The sequence below is a fragment of the Myotis yumanensis genome, unplaced genomic scaffold, assembly GCF_028538775.1.
Source record: "Myotis yumanensis isolate MYYU_CA2020_CCGP unplaced genomic scaffold, mMyoYum1.0.hap1 SCAF_8, whole genome shotgun sequence".
Taxonomy (NCBI): Eukaryota; Metazoa; Chordata; class Mammalia; order Chiroptera; family Vespertilionidae; genus Myotis; species Myotis yumanensis.
The window spans coordinates 3,856,463-3,874,317 of NW_027223759.1; the positions used below are offsets into that span (position 1 = coordinate 3,856,463).

The following is a 17,855-nucleotide window of genomic DNA, read 5'->3' on the forward strand; positions in this document are numbered from 1 at the left end:
GTGCTCATTGTGAGCCCCTGTAGGCATTTGGGTTTGGAACCCCTGCCGGAGCCTCTGGAACAGTGGTTCTCAACCTTCCTAAGGCCGCGACCCTTTAATCCAGTTCCTCATGTTGTGGTCACCCCCAACCATAACATTATTTTCGTTGCTACTTCATAACTGTAATTTTGCTACTGTTATGTGTCCCCATGTAAATATCTGATATGCAGGATGTATTTTCATTGTTACAAATTGAACATAATTAAAGCATAGTGATTCATCACAAGGCAATAGGTAATTATATATGTGTTTTCCGATGGTCTTAGGCGACCCCTGTGAAAGGGTCGTTCGACCCCCAAAGGGGTCGCGACCCACAGGTTGAGAACCGCTGCTCTGGAAGAAGTCTGCCTGCAGCATCCGTCCCGATGAAAGAGGGCTGGCCTGGAGGGTCTTTGGTGGTGTGAGCACAGAAATGGAGGCCCCAGCGCTTGCTCCTGTTTCCCTTGAGAAGACAGCTGGATGGTTTTGTAGGAATTATCTCAGAGGCTAGGCCTCCCTCTCCTCGAGGTTCACTGTACTTCCGAGCCTCCATCCTCCCCTTGCACAGCCCCATGCTGATTTGCCACTAGTTTATATTTTCAGTCGATCAGAGGACGTGTCAGGCAGGATATGGTGATTTCTCTAGCATGACACAGGGGATGAGTCCTTCAACGTTAAGAGTTGGAGCAGACGTCTTGTGCCATCTTCGAATTAGCCAATCCCAGTGTCTCTCTCTGTTGACATTGCCCTTATTAAGCCATGCCCCAAAGTGAACCCTGTGGCTACTGACAACGGACAATGCCAAGGAGTAGGGAGCCCCTCCATGGCCTCCGCAAACCTGAATAATAGTCTCTGTGTGGCTCCCCAGGGACCAGGAGCTGCTTTTTCTTAGCATTGAATGACAGTCACCAAAATCATTTATGTAGCGTGGCTACCTGTGACCCTGCTGTCTAAGGGGCGATACAATCAAAGTAATACTACACCATCTAAGAGCTTGTAAAGTGATTCTTCGTTGAGCACAGTTGGGTGACATAATTAGGAGTCTGTTTTGGCAAAAGCATGGCGTTCAGACTGGGGTTGAGCACTGACTCTCGCACTCAATAGTTACGTGAACTTGGGCAAGACTTTTAACTCTGTGACCAGCAAAGGAAAAATAGTTAAATTATAACATGATCAGTGAGAACCTAGAGTGGTTAAGAATTCTGGAGTTCCCTCCCTCCCCCATTTACTTGTTGGAGTAAATTAATGTCAAAAGTCTCAGGTGCAAAAATAGCACCTTTCTAATAGGCTTTGTTTCATTAAATGAGATAGAGCTTATGTCTAGCGTGTGGTAGGTACATAGGACCTGACTACTGGAGATCCCAGCCTGGTGTAACAGAAGCTATAAAAAATGTTGGTTCCCACCTGAGCTGGTGTGGCTCAGTGGATAGGGCGTTGGCCTGCGGAATGAAGGGTCCCTGACTGATTCTGGTGAAGGGCACATACCTCGGTTGCAGGCTCAACCCCCAGTCCTGGTCAGGCCCCTGCAGGAGGCAACCAAACAATGCGTCTCTCTCACATTGATGTTTCTCTCTCTCTCTCTCTCTCCTTCCCCTCCACTCTCTCTAAAATCAATGGAAAAATATCCTCTGGTGAGGACTGACCAAATATATATATATATATATATATATATATATATATATATATATTCCCTCTCCCCTAGGCTTGTGTCTTACTGCTTTGGGGACTAAGAATTTTTAGCCAATGGGAGAGACAGATTGTTGCATTGCTTAATAAATATTCAATGAATTGGTTTTATGGCGAAAAGTCTAAATGTATGACTATTAAGCTGTTTTGCTAAAGATCTGGCTTCTTCATTGGGGAGTTTGAGTGGAGAGTGAAGAACGATTTCCGTGCTTCAAATACTGCAGGACAATGCAATGTTCAAAATAAAAATCAGAAGGCTCTCTCTTTAATAATGGGAGCGCCTGCCCGTTCCCTTTAGGCAGGAGCTCCTGGCTGCAGAAGCCTTTATCTGGACACCCAGATCCAGCACAACACCAAGGTCAGGACGCCAGTTTCGTCTGAGGAGCTTGGCGGTGTCAGCGTGGGTTTAGGACAGGAAGGGTGGTTGCTATGGAACTGTTAATAATGATCGCTGCCTGCGCCTCGGTGCCTCATGCTCTCAATCTCCAATAGAAAACCACTTAGACCGGGGCTGGAGGGCAGTAAACAAACTTTCAAGCAAGAATTAACTGGGCCCGGGCATTAGTCTCCTAATGTAGGAAATGACTTTCAATATAACCTTTACCAACACTAGCTGCTTGGCTCTGTCCAAGGAGCTCCCGGTGTCCTGATCTTGGCCTGAAATGCAGGAGGTTCAAACCTTGATTTTTTTTGCCCAAAAGCAGAAACATTCTGGGCTTTCAACACACAATACATGTGAAAAAAAATCTTTATTTTATGCCGAACTGGCCCTAGTGTGGGTCTTTTATTTTCCTGTGTATAAAGAAATCCCGACACAGGCTGGATGCCTAATTGGAAAGAGAAAAATGTTCCTGCTGAAATATATATCTATATATTTTAAAAGTAAAATCTCGTAGAAAAGTGACATCTTTGCTATATTTCTGTGAGATTTGTGATCCATGTAATAAAGTTTCTTGCTCCTGAATTATGTTTCTAAGATATGGATCTCAGTGCTTATTAATGTACAACCAACCTTTGGGGGGGGGGACTAATCCCGTGAGCTCCAGGCGCATGAGTTAGAAGTGGGTTAGTGGCTGGGCGGGGGGAAGACATATCTAATTTGGGGACTGTGCAGCCTCACCAGAATGCAAATAATTCAACAATAACACAGAGGAAACAGCTCTGCTTCCACAACGGCTCCTCTCTGTAATCCTGACGTATGTGTTTTCCAACAATTATCTGGCCTTATTCTCTGTTTATTGCTGAGGATTTCAATGCTTCGAATGTGGAGCATAGAGTAAATTGTTTGTCGGTAAAATCTAGAAAGATGCCTGAGTGTAGTTTTTCACTACACGACATACGCATTTTTGGAAAAGGAAATGTAATCACCACATTAACTCTGGACCCTCCAACTCTTTGGCAGCAAGAAGTGATAGCAACCTGGTAAAGGTGAAACAGGCTTGCTGAGGGCCAGGAGTGAAAGGAAGTCTTCCACCAGATGGATGACAGTGCAGCAGACAAAGGTTTATCTGTGCGGATCAACTGAAGGCACAGCTCGATACATTCGTGTTTGCAGGACTACTTTAAGGTATTATGAGGTCTGGTACCGAACAGCAAAGATGCAGATGGAAATATCAAATTCATCAAGCAGCTGCAATCAATTCACATGCTCCCCAGAGCTGGCAAGGTGATGTCAAGAAAGTTAAACTGGAAGAATGAGACTCAGATTCTAAATGAGATCAGGGAGAAGAGAAAGCCGAGCTAATAGGGGAAATCAAGACGGAAACAATCAACATTACAGCTATATTTGGAGGAGAGTTTAAAAATCAATTCTCTCTGCTTGTTCTAAAATTGCTCTGCCAACAAACTGACACTGTTATATACTTTTCATTTTTGGTTTATTCAGTCTTCTTTAACACAGCAACTGTTAGTCCAACCGTCTAATACGTGGGGTACATGATTGCACACACAAGGATAGCTGCATAGGTTATGCCATCAATACATTTGTTAAACTTATCTCTTTTATAAGACAAAGCAGTTTGTTAATACTGTCTTGGGTTAGCTATATTTGTAAGGCTACTTATAGTGAGTGGCGAAATCTAAAGGCAGGGAACTGCTCCCTGCTACCTGTCTTTAAACTATAATTTCATAATAGTCTCAAAACATTAGCATTCTGTAATTAAAAATAAAGCGTCATTTTAGTATAATGTTAGGCAGTAGTAAAAATTTCCCTATCTGAATATATGTGCATATATATATATAAATACTAGCATGCTTTAAAAAGTGAATAAACATACTAAAATGATGTGGAATTGACATATAAATAAAATAAGACCCGGAATGAAATTATCATTATGTCTAAAAAAGGGACAAACAGAAGCCCTCCCTTTCCTAAACCTGTTGATTTTCATATCCTACAAAGCAACATTACATTTTGAGTGCAAGTGTTTGAAATTTGGAAAACATTACATTAAAGACTAGCATTTTCCAACTTCCTAGAAAAGGCAGCATGCGTTCATTAATTTCGAATATTTATGTTCATTCCCAGTGTTAAAGAGACAACATCCTTTTGAGTTTCTTCAGGGGAATATTTGCAATGTCTTCTATATATTAAGAAAAAATACAGCTTTAACACAGTAAAATGTCTTTATATTATTTGAAAATGTTAGAAAATAAAAATATTGTGAAAATATAACATTATTCCAGATATATGAACTTCTTTAGTATTGTTATAAAGAGTGAAATACTTGAACTTAGGTTGTAAATATTCTACTTTTAAGCACATACTTTTTTCCTCTCTGTGTCTTCATTTTCTTTGGCATCTTTGTTCCTGTTTTTCTTATTTTCCCACATCATTTTCTAGTTTTCTTTTTCTAAGATTCCTGATTTTCCTACATGTCTTACTTCATTAGCTAAAATTACAATTTTTACTTTATTTTCAAGAAAATAATGGTTTCCATTAAGTGGATGGTCAACTGAATTTTTTCTTCTACTTCTCAAAAATGTGTTTTCTTTTTTTAAAAAAGCAGTTACCCTTTTAGCTTAAACACACATGTATATCGTATATCACACACCTGAAAAATAACTAACAGATGCACGGAGTTCTGTGGAAATTCCATGTACTACTGGTACGTTATGCAGCAAGCTTATGGAATGACCCCAAATCAATCGCCTTTCATGACTAGTGTCTTCAGGCGCCCCTGGTTCTCTGACTAAGCTAACCTGATCAGTGTTTTTCAACTGCTTCATGTCTTCTGGGCAATCTTGGAAAAATCCTACAGAAACAGAACCTAGGAGCAAATTAGAAATGGAGCCCCCGACAGGCTGCCTTCATAGCGAATCTTGGTCACGTGTGTGCTGCTGCATGGGCAACAACACAGTGGTGAGTGGGGAGCGCTGGAGGCGCGTGGACGCGTGTTCTAGGCTCCCACCTGCCTGCAAGGCACCGCTGGGCCCAGTGGGCCTCCTGCTCAGGCCATCTGGCCCACCTGCAGCACCGGGGGCTGGGCGGCCTCCTCTTCCGACCGCTCTGCCTCCTTGGAGTTGAGCGCGTAGCCGGCCTCATAGCGCACCTTCTGTGCCTGTTCCCGGGCCACCAGTGACTCCTCATCTACCTCGACGGTCAAGTCCACGTTGCTGTCCATGCCAGAGTTGCTCCCCCGCGAGGCTGCCCTCCCACTCTCCCCCTCGGCCCCCTTCCCTTCGGCCAGGACGCTGGAGAGGGATGCTTGGGAGAGGCCCTCGGCCAGTGAGCTCCCCTCGTGGTCGTGGTCGTTGGGCACGTGCTCATTGCTGGGCGCGTCTTCGGACTTGGTCTCGTTCTCCCCAGCGCTTTCCCCCTCTCGGATTTTCTTGCGCCCGAAAGTGAGAGGGGAGACCTTGAAGGGGGAGCTCTTCCCGGAGGATGTTTTCTGGTGGTTGGAAGCGAACGATTTCTTAATCTTCTCCCTCCTCTCCACAGACACGATCTTTGTCCCCAGCCTGTTCATCTGCTTCTCGATGTTCTGGCGGGAGAAGGCCTTCTTGAGGCTGTCCACCTTCCGGAGGCTGGACCTCTTGATCTTCTCGGCTCTGCTCTCTCCCATACTTTCCTCTGCGCTGTCTTCCAGGGCCTCCTCGTCGTGGGCCAACTCATCTTCTGACGAGAGGTCCACCGTGTGCAAGGTCTCCTCCAAAGACTTGTTCTCGTCGGCGAGGTCCTCCTTCCCTTCGTTGGGGCTGGGCACGGGCTCCTTGGCAAACACACTGGCGGGGATCTCATGCTCTTCCTGCGGAGACGGACAAGGCAGAGTTCATGTTAGTCATGCATTTCCCAACAGGCCCGAGCGGCTGTAATGTCTGTGTTCTAAGTTTTGGGCATGATAGAAACCCAATGTTTGTGGCTTCAGTTTTCCAGGACATGAAGAGTTAATTGTAAATCGGTTAAGGCCCCCCCCCCCCACCCCCCTCAAGCTGGATAAGGCCAAGGGCTCCCCATGGGGAAGATTGGGAGGGTTCTGGCAAGGGCTCTATCAGTGACAGGCAGAGAGGGAAGTGGGCTGTGGCTCAGATCGACCAGGAAGCTGCCTCGATAAAGGAGCTAAAGTAAGTCACTGTGAACTTCTCTCCTACCCAGCTCCGTTCCGGCCAATATCCCACTGAGAAGGAGCCTGGCGGTCAAGTTGAAAGATAAAAGGTGGGGGCAGGGGAGAGAAACCAGGAAGTCCTCAAGTGTGAGACCCCATGTAAAGCCTTGACCAGGTTTCCTCCCCAACTAGCAGCCAGAAGTAAAGATATGGCCAACCTTGGCGTCTGTTCCAAGTGCACTCTAGTTTTTCTGAGGAAAAACATAATTTTAGAGTAAGGGAAGCAAGGGCCAGCCCTCCTGGGCACCCACTCACAAAACCTTGGGGTTTAGTATATCCTTTGTGGGCATTAAAAAGGGGAGGTGGCACACTAGAACCATATTTAGAGTAGTGAAGGGGAATTATGATGCCAAGGGTAGCTTATCAAGCCTCTATTGTTAAACAGGGTTTCCTGGACAAGAATGCTTCAGCCCCCACCTAGAGCTAAGAGTAAGGAGAGAAGCTCAGGACTCCCCCCCCCACCCCCACCCCAACACATTATGCCCAGTACACCTCTCTCTCCAGCTTCTAGGCACGCAGGCAAAGACCTGCCCCTGCCATGTCTCAGGGGGCAGAGCCTGGGCACCTGCCTCCACAGGGCAAGGGGATTGGCTCGCCAGTGTTGCTAAGTGGGGAGATTTGAATGTAGACAGACTTGGACTACTCAGCATGGAAATCTCTTTGATTTTTATATTTTTATTTGAATATTGGAAAACAAGACCCAACCAAGTGCCTTCGCATTTTCATGAAAAGAAACAGCACAGTAGAAAGAGCGTGTGACCGGAAGTCTGAATCCCAGTCCTTGCTGTACTGCTAAATGGTGTGTGACTTGTGGCAAATAACTTTATCTCATTGGGTCTCGGTTTCTTCCAGACATGAACGGGAGAATCTGACCTAGATTAGCAGCCTCTGGACTGTACTTCTAGGGACACTAGGGGCTCTGCAAGAAGGCCAAGGTGGGCCCGGCGCCAGAGCCCATACCACCTGCTTCCACCAAAGCCGTGATGTTACCTGGTTATATTGTGGACTGCCCAGTACATGTTCAGTGTGAAAAATAACGAGATTTAGTGACTTTAGAAGTCTGTCTGGGATCTAACCTTCATGCAACGTTCATGTTAACAGTAAGAACTTCCTTTCTCATTTTGCAATTTTGAAAAATTGACATTATAATCAGAAACATGCTCTAAGAGTGAGCCTACATATTCTTTAACTTCTTGCTACAAAGACTAAATGAACAAAGTTTTGATAAAGAAAAAATTAAAAATCCCTCTCCTTATTACCACTGAATGGTATAATTATGGTACTCTCTGCGAAGACACAGCCCTGTGTCTCCCCCTTACACACATATACTGAAGCCAAGTGTAGCTTATCAAGCCTCTATTATTAAACAGGGCTTCCTGGACAAGAATGTTGAGCCCTTCCTAAACTGGTTAGAAACAAAGGGGAAAGTCCTGGGTAGAGGTAGAGAGCAGAATTGCCTGGTTAAATAGAATCCTTGGTAGAGTGAAGAAGTCACAATTCCATTTCCTAAAGCTTTCTCCACACCCACCCATTTTTTAAAATTGAATTTATTAGGGTAACACTGGTTAGAAAAACCATATAGGTCTCAAGTGTACAACTCAATGAAACATCATCTGCACACTGTATCATGTGCCCATTGACCCAAGCAAAGTCTCTTTCCATCCCCATTTCCCCCCACCCTTTGCCCACTTGCACCTCCCCCCAACCTCCGTTTCCCTATGGCTATTGCCGCATAGTCCTCTGTGTCTATGTGGTATGTATATATGGTTTTTGGATGATCCCTTCACATTCTTTCATCCACACCTTCCCATTTTGAATTGTCAGGGCCTAGCCAGTTTGGCTCAATGGATAGAGCACTGGCCTGTGGACCGAAGGGTTCCTGGTTTGGATTCCGGTCAAGGGCAAGTTGCAGGCTCCTCCCCAGCCTGGGCCCTGGTCAAAGTGTGTGCAGGAGGCAACCGATCAATGTGTTCCTCTCACATCGATATTTTTCTCTGTCTTTCCCTCTCTGTTCCACTCTCTCTAAAAATCAATGGAAAAATATCCTTGGGTGAGGATGAAAAAAATGTCAGGAACACCGTATAAAAGACAAAGTTAAAAAATAAAAGGAGGATGGGATTCCCACAAATCATTTATGACATGGACTTTTACAGAGAGCAACGTTCCCATGTTTCAAGTCTCAACTCCCTCTGTTTCATTGGCATGTACTCCCCATGAAGGTGGAATTGTTGTCTGTTGTTCACTGTTATGCCCCAGTGACTAGGAATAGTTCCTGGCAGCTCAACAGCTATTTGTTGAAGGAGTGCCTGTTGGGTATGGCTTTCTAAGACAGCCCTGAGAGTAGAAGCCTGCGAAAGTATGGGCCTGCTCTGAGTCTAGAAGGAAGTGTGCTGACTGCGGCTGTGGCTGGGAAACGAGGAGAACCTGAGGCATGAGGAGAGCAGGGTTGCCATTTGTAAGAAGGGTTTTATTCGCAGAGGACGAGTGTGACTGAGCGAGGGGCAGCCTGCAGAAGTAGCCAGGGCTTTGATGCTTCGTCCACAAGAGAGATTATTTGTGGGGTTTGCCAAGAGGGTTGGGATGCTTTGACAGGGGTTGCTTGAAGAAAAGGAAGAAACCAAGAGCTCAGGGAAATGTTATTAAGAGTCCTTAGTGGCTCTAGCTGGTTTGGCTCAGTGGATAGAGTGTTAGCCTACGGACTGAAGGGTCCCGGGTTCAATTCCAGTCAAGGCCACATGCCTGGGTTGCAGGCTTGATCCCCAGTTGGGGGCGTGTAGGAGGCCACTGATCAATGATTCTCTCTCATCATTGATGTTTCTATCTCCCATCTCCCTCTCCCTTCCTCCCTCCCTGAAATTATATATATATATATACCTTAGTGAAGACGGCAGACATGCAGGTGGAAAACTCAAAATTAGCCTTGGCTCCACGAGAAGAGGTGCATGTGTATAATCTCCCATGGTAACCAAAGGATTGCCCTGCCAGCTTTCTTTTCTTCAACCTCAACGACAGGTAGACCCAGTAACCGGACTTCTAAAAGAATTCAACTAATAATTTTGCATTTTTTCTTCAATGTAAATGTTATTATTAAAAAAGCATGGTTGAGCTTTACTCATATCTCTCCTTATGGGTCCTTTGAGGACGGTTTGAGCAAAGGGCGTGATCGTGTGATTCAGAAATGACCTGTGGCAGGTTCACACTGCAGAGCTGAGGGCAGTTAAGAGATAGTTGGAAACGCAACTGAATTCTTTTACGCGATGCCAGGGAAATTTATACAAGTGCTCTTTGGTGCCAACTGTGAAAATAAACGCAGCAGGAACAGACATAATCCAGAATGGGCTGGTTGCGTCTTCCTGCGGCTGGAACCCAGTGAGCTATGTCTTCTTGGCTATCTGCTAGGCTTCTGCTGTCACTTTAACTACTCGAGCCGCACTTGGCGTTCTGTCTACTGGACAGTATTTATTTTGTGGCTTCTTAAGGCATCGCTCTGAAGGTGAGCCCTTTGCTTTTCCTTTTCTCGCAGGAATAGGTGAATGTGCAAGCACATGTAGGCCTCACCTTCCCATGATGTTTGTGTAGAAGCAGCACAATACTGACACTCTTAAAAAGCTCCATTCTTTGGTAAATGCATGCCTGGTATTTAATGTGAAGTGACTGTTGTGATGGAAATTCAACTTGAACCTCGGACAGTGGCTCCTCTGTCACTGCAAAGACCCCCAGGTGCCCAGTCTCACCTGCACACGTGCCTAGCTCAGGACACGCACACCTCAGGGACACACTTGATATCTCACCTCCGACAGGGGAGGTGACACTTCTGCCTTTGGCCTCTGGTCATAACGTCTTTGATCTACTCTCTTGGAAGATTCTAAGATGGTTGGCTTTTTCAAGGGGGATGATCAGATCAGATATACACCTTCAGTTCTGTCACTGCTGCCTTATGCTGCCCACATACCTGCTAGGGTTGTGATCCCTTTGAGTGGCATTAAGAATCCCTTGGGAGCTGCATTGCTTCCTTCGGAAGTTGTACCCAGCCGACTATTTGCCCTACAGACTCATTTTCAAAAAGATACCCAGGCTCCACTGAGGACCTGCTCCTGGTTCTGATGTTTCACAAAACCCCTCAGGAATAGTTCAAAGGAAGGAAGAGTGAAACAGAACACTTCAAACAGACACGAGTGACACGCTCGAAAGAGAAAAAGAGTGGAGAGAGCTCTTGAGCAGCGGCATTTTTCCTTGTACTTCCGCTTGTTTGCTGTTTATATTAATTCTTTTGAACTAATAATTCCAGTTGTGCATATAGACATCAACATAGAGAAAGTTGCCGACACGCGAGGTACTTTTTGGGTTGGAACGCGTGGAAGTGAATCTTTGCACATGTATACAGCTATGGACACTTTCAAAGACAAGGAGATTCTATGACTAGCATTCGAAAAGGAGGCCACAGTAAGTCCTTTAAAGCTTGAATAAAGAGAGACAAGCCGGCGGCTTGCTCTCCTGTCACTAGCTTATCACCCCTGTTGTTAGAAGACAATAACAAAGACTGTCATCGTCCCACCGGGATGTGGTGGCATCTTGGAGGGATATGAGGATCATAAATTTATGTCCATGAAATGTTTTATCCAATAATCTCTAAATACTAGTTATTAAAATGGAACTATGCCCACCTGACATTCTGATTTATGGGTCTCTTTTCCACATTGATGGCTCTCTCCGATTCGTGTTGCTGAGGTATAGATTGCCAAGTGGATAAAGCATTGATTAGAACTGCACCCCGAAGGCAGCGGCTGGTGGGAGCGGCAAGTCATAAGAATAAAAAGCATTACTTCCAATCCCCGAGCAGTCTTCACATTCGGGAGGATTTAAAAGTTTCATTAGCTTTCAGTGTTATCAAGGGTTCAATTCTTTTTTAAGATCACGCTGGTTAGGTGTTCTTTGTTACACACCAAAAACACATAAGACAAAGCAAAACCAAATCACACTGAATTATTGAAAAGTTGGCGTAGAGAGCCCAGTGAACGTGAACTTTGCCCTAGTGGGATTAGAGTGTTTGTTTCTACTGATTTCACAATTCAGCTCTATAATTTCTACTGTTAATACAATGAAACCTGTCCAGTTACTTTGCCTCTGTGATATAAAATGAGGTTAAACTAAATGGTTATGAAGGTGCTTTCCAGCTCTAAAATATCCGATTCTGTGACATTAACCTAAATACCATGAAAAATAGTTAACAAACGATGGAAGCCATCCCATAGTATCCTGATGCCAACCACCTTTTGTTTCATGCAAGAATCCAAACCCTGAGACCTGAGCTGCATGTGGAACCCTTTTCACTCCATTCAAACACACGTAGATTACAAAACAGCAGAAGGCGCATCGCTTACTTGGCAAGGCCACATCTGGGAGCTTAGTCATTTAATACATGAAAGTCATGATTCTTTGGAAGAAATACCAACAATAATCAGTTATTCCCATAAAGTGCCTGAGGGAGGGCAGACATTCAATAAGTGTAAACAATAACAATAAGAACCGGTATTTTGTTTATCTCATAGACTAAAGGGCACTGGGTAAGTGGCATATTGAAACCAATATTCCATTATGGGAACATTAATCAATGTGATATAAACATCACACGTTGTCATATAAAAGGTGTTTTTTATGATCCGGGTCCCTGTTTCTTCTAAGTCTGAATTGCAGTTTGCAGAACAGTGGCTTTGGGTAGAAAAAGGAGTACAGTCTTTTAAAAAAAATCCATTTAAAAACAGTCCGAAGGCGCTACCCTTTTAGCGCCTTTCTAAAATTCTGATCTCATGGAAGGAACCCAAAAGGTGAATATTTGAACACATTTAAGGGCTTGATTCTCCACGAATGTATCCACAGCAAGTACCTGACCTCTACTCTTTTCACCCAGTTTCACAATGTTATGTGGATGAAAGTGTAAGCTGTCCATGAGGACTCTCATTTTCTTTGCTGGATTTGAAATAATTCCCGAACTGCTTTTTCAAATAATCATCAACTAACCCCTTAAGAGGCCATCAGTGGGCCTCGCACCCTCAGGCAGGGTCAGTTACCTATGAAATTCTAGTCCCTTCAATCAACAGAGAAAATTTCCTCTTAACTGCATATTCACTGACTTTCCATAGAAATTCTATTTTTTTTAGTAAAAAGCTAGCCTGCCTTACAGGTGAAGAATTAGCCTTATTAGTCTTTAGCGTTTGCTTTTTGGTCAGCAACCCCTCTGGGTTTCATTTCGCTTGTCCTGGATCCTGTCACAGTACTTTGAATTTGAACATTGATCCTATAGAAATGTAGAAAGGAAAGCTGCTAAGTTTAACAAGGATCTGACAATTTCCTTTATTGCTTAAAGGAAAATGAATTTTGTCCAGTTTTAGATACTCCTGGTTTATAATCTGAGGTAATGGCTAAGGCCTGAGAGGCTTAACATGTAAATTCACAGGTTTAAATAAACAAATGACATGATTTAAGCGGGATACATTGAGGACCAAGTTTGGAATTTTAGACAATGCAAATGTGTGAGCATCTAGGTCCAACCCACCAACCAACCAGCCAACCCAGAAGCACCTGTAGATTTGGGAGGACATAACAGGAACCGACAGACTAGACACGTGATCTTCCAGTGGTTCTCAACCTTCCTAATGCCTTGACCCTTTCATACAGTTCCTCATGTTGTGGTGACCCCCAACCATAAAATTATTTTCGTTGCTACTTCATAACTGTAATGTTGCTACTGTTATGAATCGTCATGTAAATATCTGATATGCAGGATGTATTTTCAGGGGTCGCGACCCACAGGTTGAGAACTGCTACCACAGCACCAGGTACCTCACGTCAGCAACAGCTTTCCTTTCCCTGCTCTCCTTTTTTATTTTCACATGAACTCTTTGGTCGGAAACTAGAAAACCAACGGATGCAGTCCAGGAAAGACCAGCATACCGTTCAGCTGACTGGAAGTGACAACAATCACGTAAAGATATGAGGGGGCTCTGGTACCTTACCCGCCCTCTGCCCTCTCTGCAGATCTAGGGAACAGGACCTCTGCCACACGGTGCAGACGGGGCTGCTGCCAAGAGGGTCCGTGTGGGGAAGGCTCTATGGGCAGGTCCTTTGCTTGTATGGAGCGGTGGTGACATGGTACTGATTTCAACATGGTGGTTGTCATACAATGTATGGTAGGGAGTGTGTGTGTGTGTGTGTGTGTGTGTGTGTGTGTGACTTTTAATAAGTCTCAACTGAAAAAGCATCAGCATAGCTGTTTCAAGATCCTGGGTAGGGTAGGGTCAGTTTTTACTCAAGAGGCATATTTATTAATTATTATTATTTATTTGTATTATTTTTATTTAAAAAAAAATCTTTATTGTTGAAAATATTACAGATGTCCCCTTCCCCCCAATGACCTTTCCCAGCTCGCCCCTCCCCCCCCCAGGCCTTTACCACCCTATTGTCTGTGGCCATGGGTTATGCACATATGCACACAAGGGTTTGGTTGATAAGGAGCACATTTCTAACCAAGCAAAAGTGTAGCTTTCCCTGCAAATGCATTTCAAAGCCACCCAGGCAGAGCTGCTTTCTCCTTTCACCAGGCCGGTCACTGGCCATTTTAAGGGTGATTTCCTGGACTCCTCACCCTGGAGAGAGCGAGGAGGAGGGAGCATGTGTGTTGAAGAGCACACACTTGGGAATCAGTCCAACCCCAGCTTCATCACTGGCTTCATAAATAACTTTAGACGAGATAGAAATGTCTTCACATCCTCATGGGTAACTGGGGGAAGGGAGATAACGCCCAGGAAAGCGCTTAGTAGTGCAGGCAGGGCTTACTAAGGGCTTAAACGTTCTTTGCTCTTATTAATATTCTCAGTGCACAGATGAGGACACAAGCCTGGAGAAGCTATAAACCCTGCACACAGTTGGCAAGGGGGGAAACTAGGATTTGAACCGGCCTCTGATGGCAAAATGGACCTTCTCAGCCCCTAAGCTAAAGCACTCTCTAACACAGCTATTGTTTTATCCACGGGCATAATTACTCCTCTAGAAACCTTCGCTTTAAGAAGGATCAAGAGTAAGAGCAACCCTTCCAGGAGGAGCTGCACTCGCATTTGTTTCTTTAAATAACCATCAGGTGACGCCTTGAGAGCTGAGATGGCGAATATCCTTTAGGCTAAGAAAGGATCTTCCTGGCTTAAGAAAGGCCCCTTTCCTTGCCTCCTACACGGCTCTTTTCAAAACTAAGTGTCCTTGGGGGCTGCCTGCTAAGAGGCCCGGAGTGGAGCCTAAGCCACTGCCTTGGCTTCTCTTCGCTTCCCCCTAGGTCTTGAGCGCCCAGTCTCACCTTTCACTCACTATGCGGAGAATTTCTTCCCGTTCTGGCTGCAATCTCGCACCTGTCAACCCAAGGTGACGGAACAGGAGGCCACGGCCAGGCCTCAGCAGCAGCCTGTGTCTCTAAGTTCCCCAACGATGGTTTGTCTAAATGTCAGGTTTAGAATTCTCTCCAGTTTTTAGTCACATATCTTCTCCGTACAACCCCCCCCCCCCCCCCCCCCGGCCACAAACATCTACAGATGTCCGTGGCAAATCAAAACAAAACCCGATCCCTACAAATCGTGTTTTTCCTCGACTAGATAAATACTTGTGTTTTTCCTCCCGAGCCGAGGGCTAGGTCAAGAGTTCTTCTCTTTGATTCATACAGGAAGGAGGGAGAGTTCCTCTAACAGGTCTGTACATGTTTAGTTTTGTGTGGAGATGAGGATTTAACTTAGCAATGCTTCCAGAGGGAAGATTTCTACTGCCTTTTGGGCTAATAAATGAAGGATCTTATATGGCTTAAGAAAGATAACAGTTACGGTATCTCTTCCGTTTATTTGGTGCATGAAAAGCTATTCCATTTGCATTAAAAGCTAAAAAAAACTTCTAGCTGCAAAAAGCCTGAAAGGTATAGGAGGAGGTCAGCTGCCTGAAGCTTTAGAACAGCAAGTGCGGTTTGGGGAGGACAATGAAGCAGCCGGATGAGCCTGTCCTTTGCGGGGGGGAGGGGGGGGGGCGGGGGGGTGTTGGTGGGGAGGAGGAGGCTTAGGCTCTGACTTGGCAGAGCGGATTCGTTTAGGAAAAGAAGGCTCCCTTGGTCTCAAGCCCCATTTCCAAATCTCTCTTGGGAGATGAAGGCCCTTCTGTGTGCCTTTCACAATCAGACAGCCGGGCACAGCCTCTCCTCTCCAGGGCTTTGAAATCCTCCCCTATTCACTGGGTTACAAGGAGGCAGCCCTGGGGCAGGGAGGGACGGCCATTGCTTCCTGGGGTCCCAGCTGGCAGGGTTCCACTGGGAGGAAGGCTTCCGGCAGTAGCAGGGCTGCCCTGGGATTCGCAAGTGCCCACCGCCTGGCGGAACCACGGCCCACGCAGTCTCCCTGTCCCTAGATAGCCTCTTGCTACATTCGTTGCATCATTGATGCCTTAAAAAAATCCAAGTGGCCTTTTTATCCCCAGGCAAGTATTGGAAACAGCAAATACTCCAGACGAGGCTTTGTGACTAGAACTGATCACACTGCTTTCATTTCACTGCAGTTGTGTCTCTGCGCAACGAGAGGCACATCTGGGGTGTCTGTGAGGAGCTCTGCTCGGTACTGCTAGTGCGTCGTTTGCTAGGAAAGAGCTCAGCAAGATCGCTTTGGCCAGAAGAGTCCTGGAAGGACGAGGCTAGTCAACTCGACTGGAATCAGCCTTCAGTCCTTGCTTAGTCCCCACAACACTGGTAGCCTCTGGACACAGGGAGGCTTTACAGGGCTATGAGTTTAACTTTTTGATTTAAAAAACAACAACAACCCCCCCCCAAACAAACGAAAACCCCGCATGCTTAGCTCATTTGCACAAAGAGTTAATAAACAGCCACTGAACGACTTGGCCTGTCCTGCTGGCAGCTGCAGCCAGCGCCCGGTTCATATGAGGGAGACACATGGGTTTGACTGGGGCGCGGCCCCTGCTCACCTTCCCGACCTGGATGGAGGCCATGCAGGTGTCCCCATAAGTGACCCCGCCCTACTGACCTGGGCATCGGCCTTGCGCGTGGGCCGCAGGGACCTGGGAAAGTGCACCTGTGTGTGCAGAGCTCCCCTTCGCCTGCTGAAGGCGGACGGGGACAATGCCTGTGTGTCTGCGCCCTGACGGACAGGACAGATGGACAGATGGACAGATGGCGAGAGCCAGGCCGTTGAGCTCAGGAATGCCGAGCAGTGGCAGCTGCGGGGCTGGGGGTGGGGGGGGCACTGACCTGGAAGATGAGCACTTTGAAGTGGTTGCGCCGCAGGAGCTGGGCGTGGTTGCTCTCCAGCCGCTTCACCTGCGCGCACTGCCGCTCCAGGCGCTCGCGGACGGCGCGCGTGTGCGCGCTCACCTTGCGGGACTTGTCCAGCAGCTTGCTCACCGTGTTGCCCGTGGAGGCCTGGTACTTGGAGAGCTTGGTCAGGTCGTTCTGGATGCCCTTCACCGAGCCCTCCAGGCTGACCTGCCGCTGCTCCATCTTGTGCTGGTTCTCCTGCACCACGTCCATCATCTTCACCAGCTTGTCCAGGAGCGTGAGCACCGTGACCGCGTTCACCTGCGCGTGGTCCCGGAGGGCCTCGTCCGTGCTGCCCAGGTGCAGGCTGGGGCTGGGCGTGGACGAGGGCGCCGGGCTGGGGCTGGCCGGCTTCTCCGGCCGCAGCTCGGAGCCCGGGTGCTGGGACTTGGCGGCGTGGGCAGCGTCCTCCTCCATGGCCGGGCAGGTGGGCAGGGAGGTCCCTCTTCTTGCTCCGGGTGGACGGTGGCGAGGGGCGCAGAGCTAGGCCGGCCGCTTGGAGCTCGCTCAGAGCAGCGTGCTCCAGCCGGGAGAGGTGCAGACAGGCCACCCGGCTCCACTGACCGGGGCCTGCACCCCAGCTGCTCTTAAAAGCCCGCCCCACCCAGTGGGAGGCGAAGGTCGGAGCAGAGCCACTCAGGGATCAGAGGTGTGCACACACTTCCTCGCTTTCCTGCAGGGCTAGCTTTCTTTCCGACTCCTCTTCCCTTTTAAAAAGAAGTTGAATGCCATATTTCAGTCATGACTTCATCTAGGGGCGGGGAAAACAGCTCCCCGGCCAGCTCCCCGCCTCCAGTTGGCCAGCGCTGGTAAACTTGTCCCTGGCTGCTATGCTACAGATGCAACAGAGCGGCTGTTCTGTTTTTTTTTTTTTCCCTCTTTCCTGAATACAAGTTATTCTAACGGAAAGTATTGTTTGCACTTGCCCTAGACCTGACGGATGGACTGCAGAACGCCTGGTGTCCAAGGAGACGGGAGGGGTCAAGTGTGAAGGGTGCTTGCAGCCCAGCTTGTGTTGTTCGTTTTTAGTGTCTGAAGGGACGGAAGGGACCCTGCTAACACCCAGGAAAGCCGCCCAGTTCTTCTTCAGAAGTTCTTTTTGTAATTGGGGATGCAAGATAAGTCAAAAGAGACTGAACCTCAAGGATGTTAAAGCATGTAACGTTGCCCAGCTGGGTGGTGTGGCTCAGTGGTTGAGCATC

The 17,855-nt window shown here is 46.9% G+C and overlaps 1 protein-coding gene across 1 annotated transcript; it reads right to left on the bottom strand.

The window, feature by feature from the left end:
• Nucleotides 1-3,559: 3,559 nt before the first annotated feature.
• Nucleotides 3,560-17,348, bottom strand: CAVIN2 (caveolae associated protein 2). The gene is made up of 2 exons (XM_070421725.1): nucleotides 16,588-17,348; nucleotides 3,560-5,951 (listed from the first exon to the last, which is right to left on the bottom strand). The coding sequence occupies exons 1-2, from the start codon at nucleotides 17,068-17,070 to the stop codon at nucleotides 5,154-5,156; spliced, it is 1,281 nt and encodes a 426-aa protein (XP_070277826.1). The 5' UTR covers nucleotides 17,071-17,348; the 3' UTR covers nucleotides 3,560-5,153.
• Between the last annotated feature and the right edge of the window lie 507 nt (nucleotides 17,349-17,855).

Excerpts from the sequence above, each read along its gene's own strand:
- CAVIN2 (XM_070421725.1), bottom strand. The coding sequence starts at position 17,070 with ATGGAGGAGGACGCTGCCCACGCCGCCAAGTCCCAGCACCCGGGCTCC. Across the intron at positions 5,952-16,587 it reads TCAAAGTGCTCATCTTCCAG|GAAGAGCATGAGATCCCCGC; the intron begins GTCAGTGCCCCC and ends CCGTCTCCGCAG.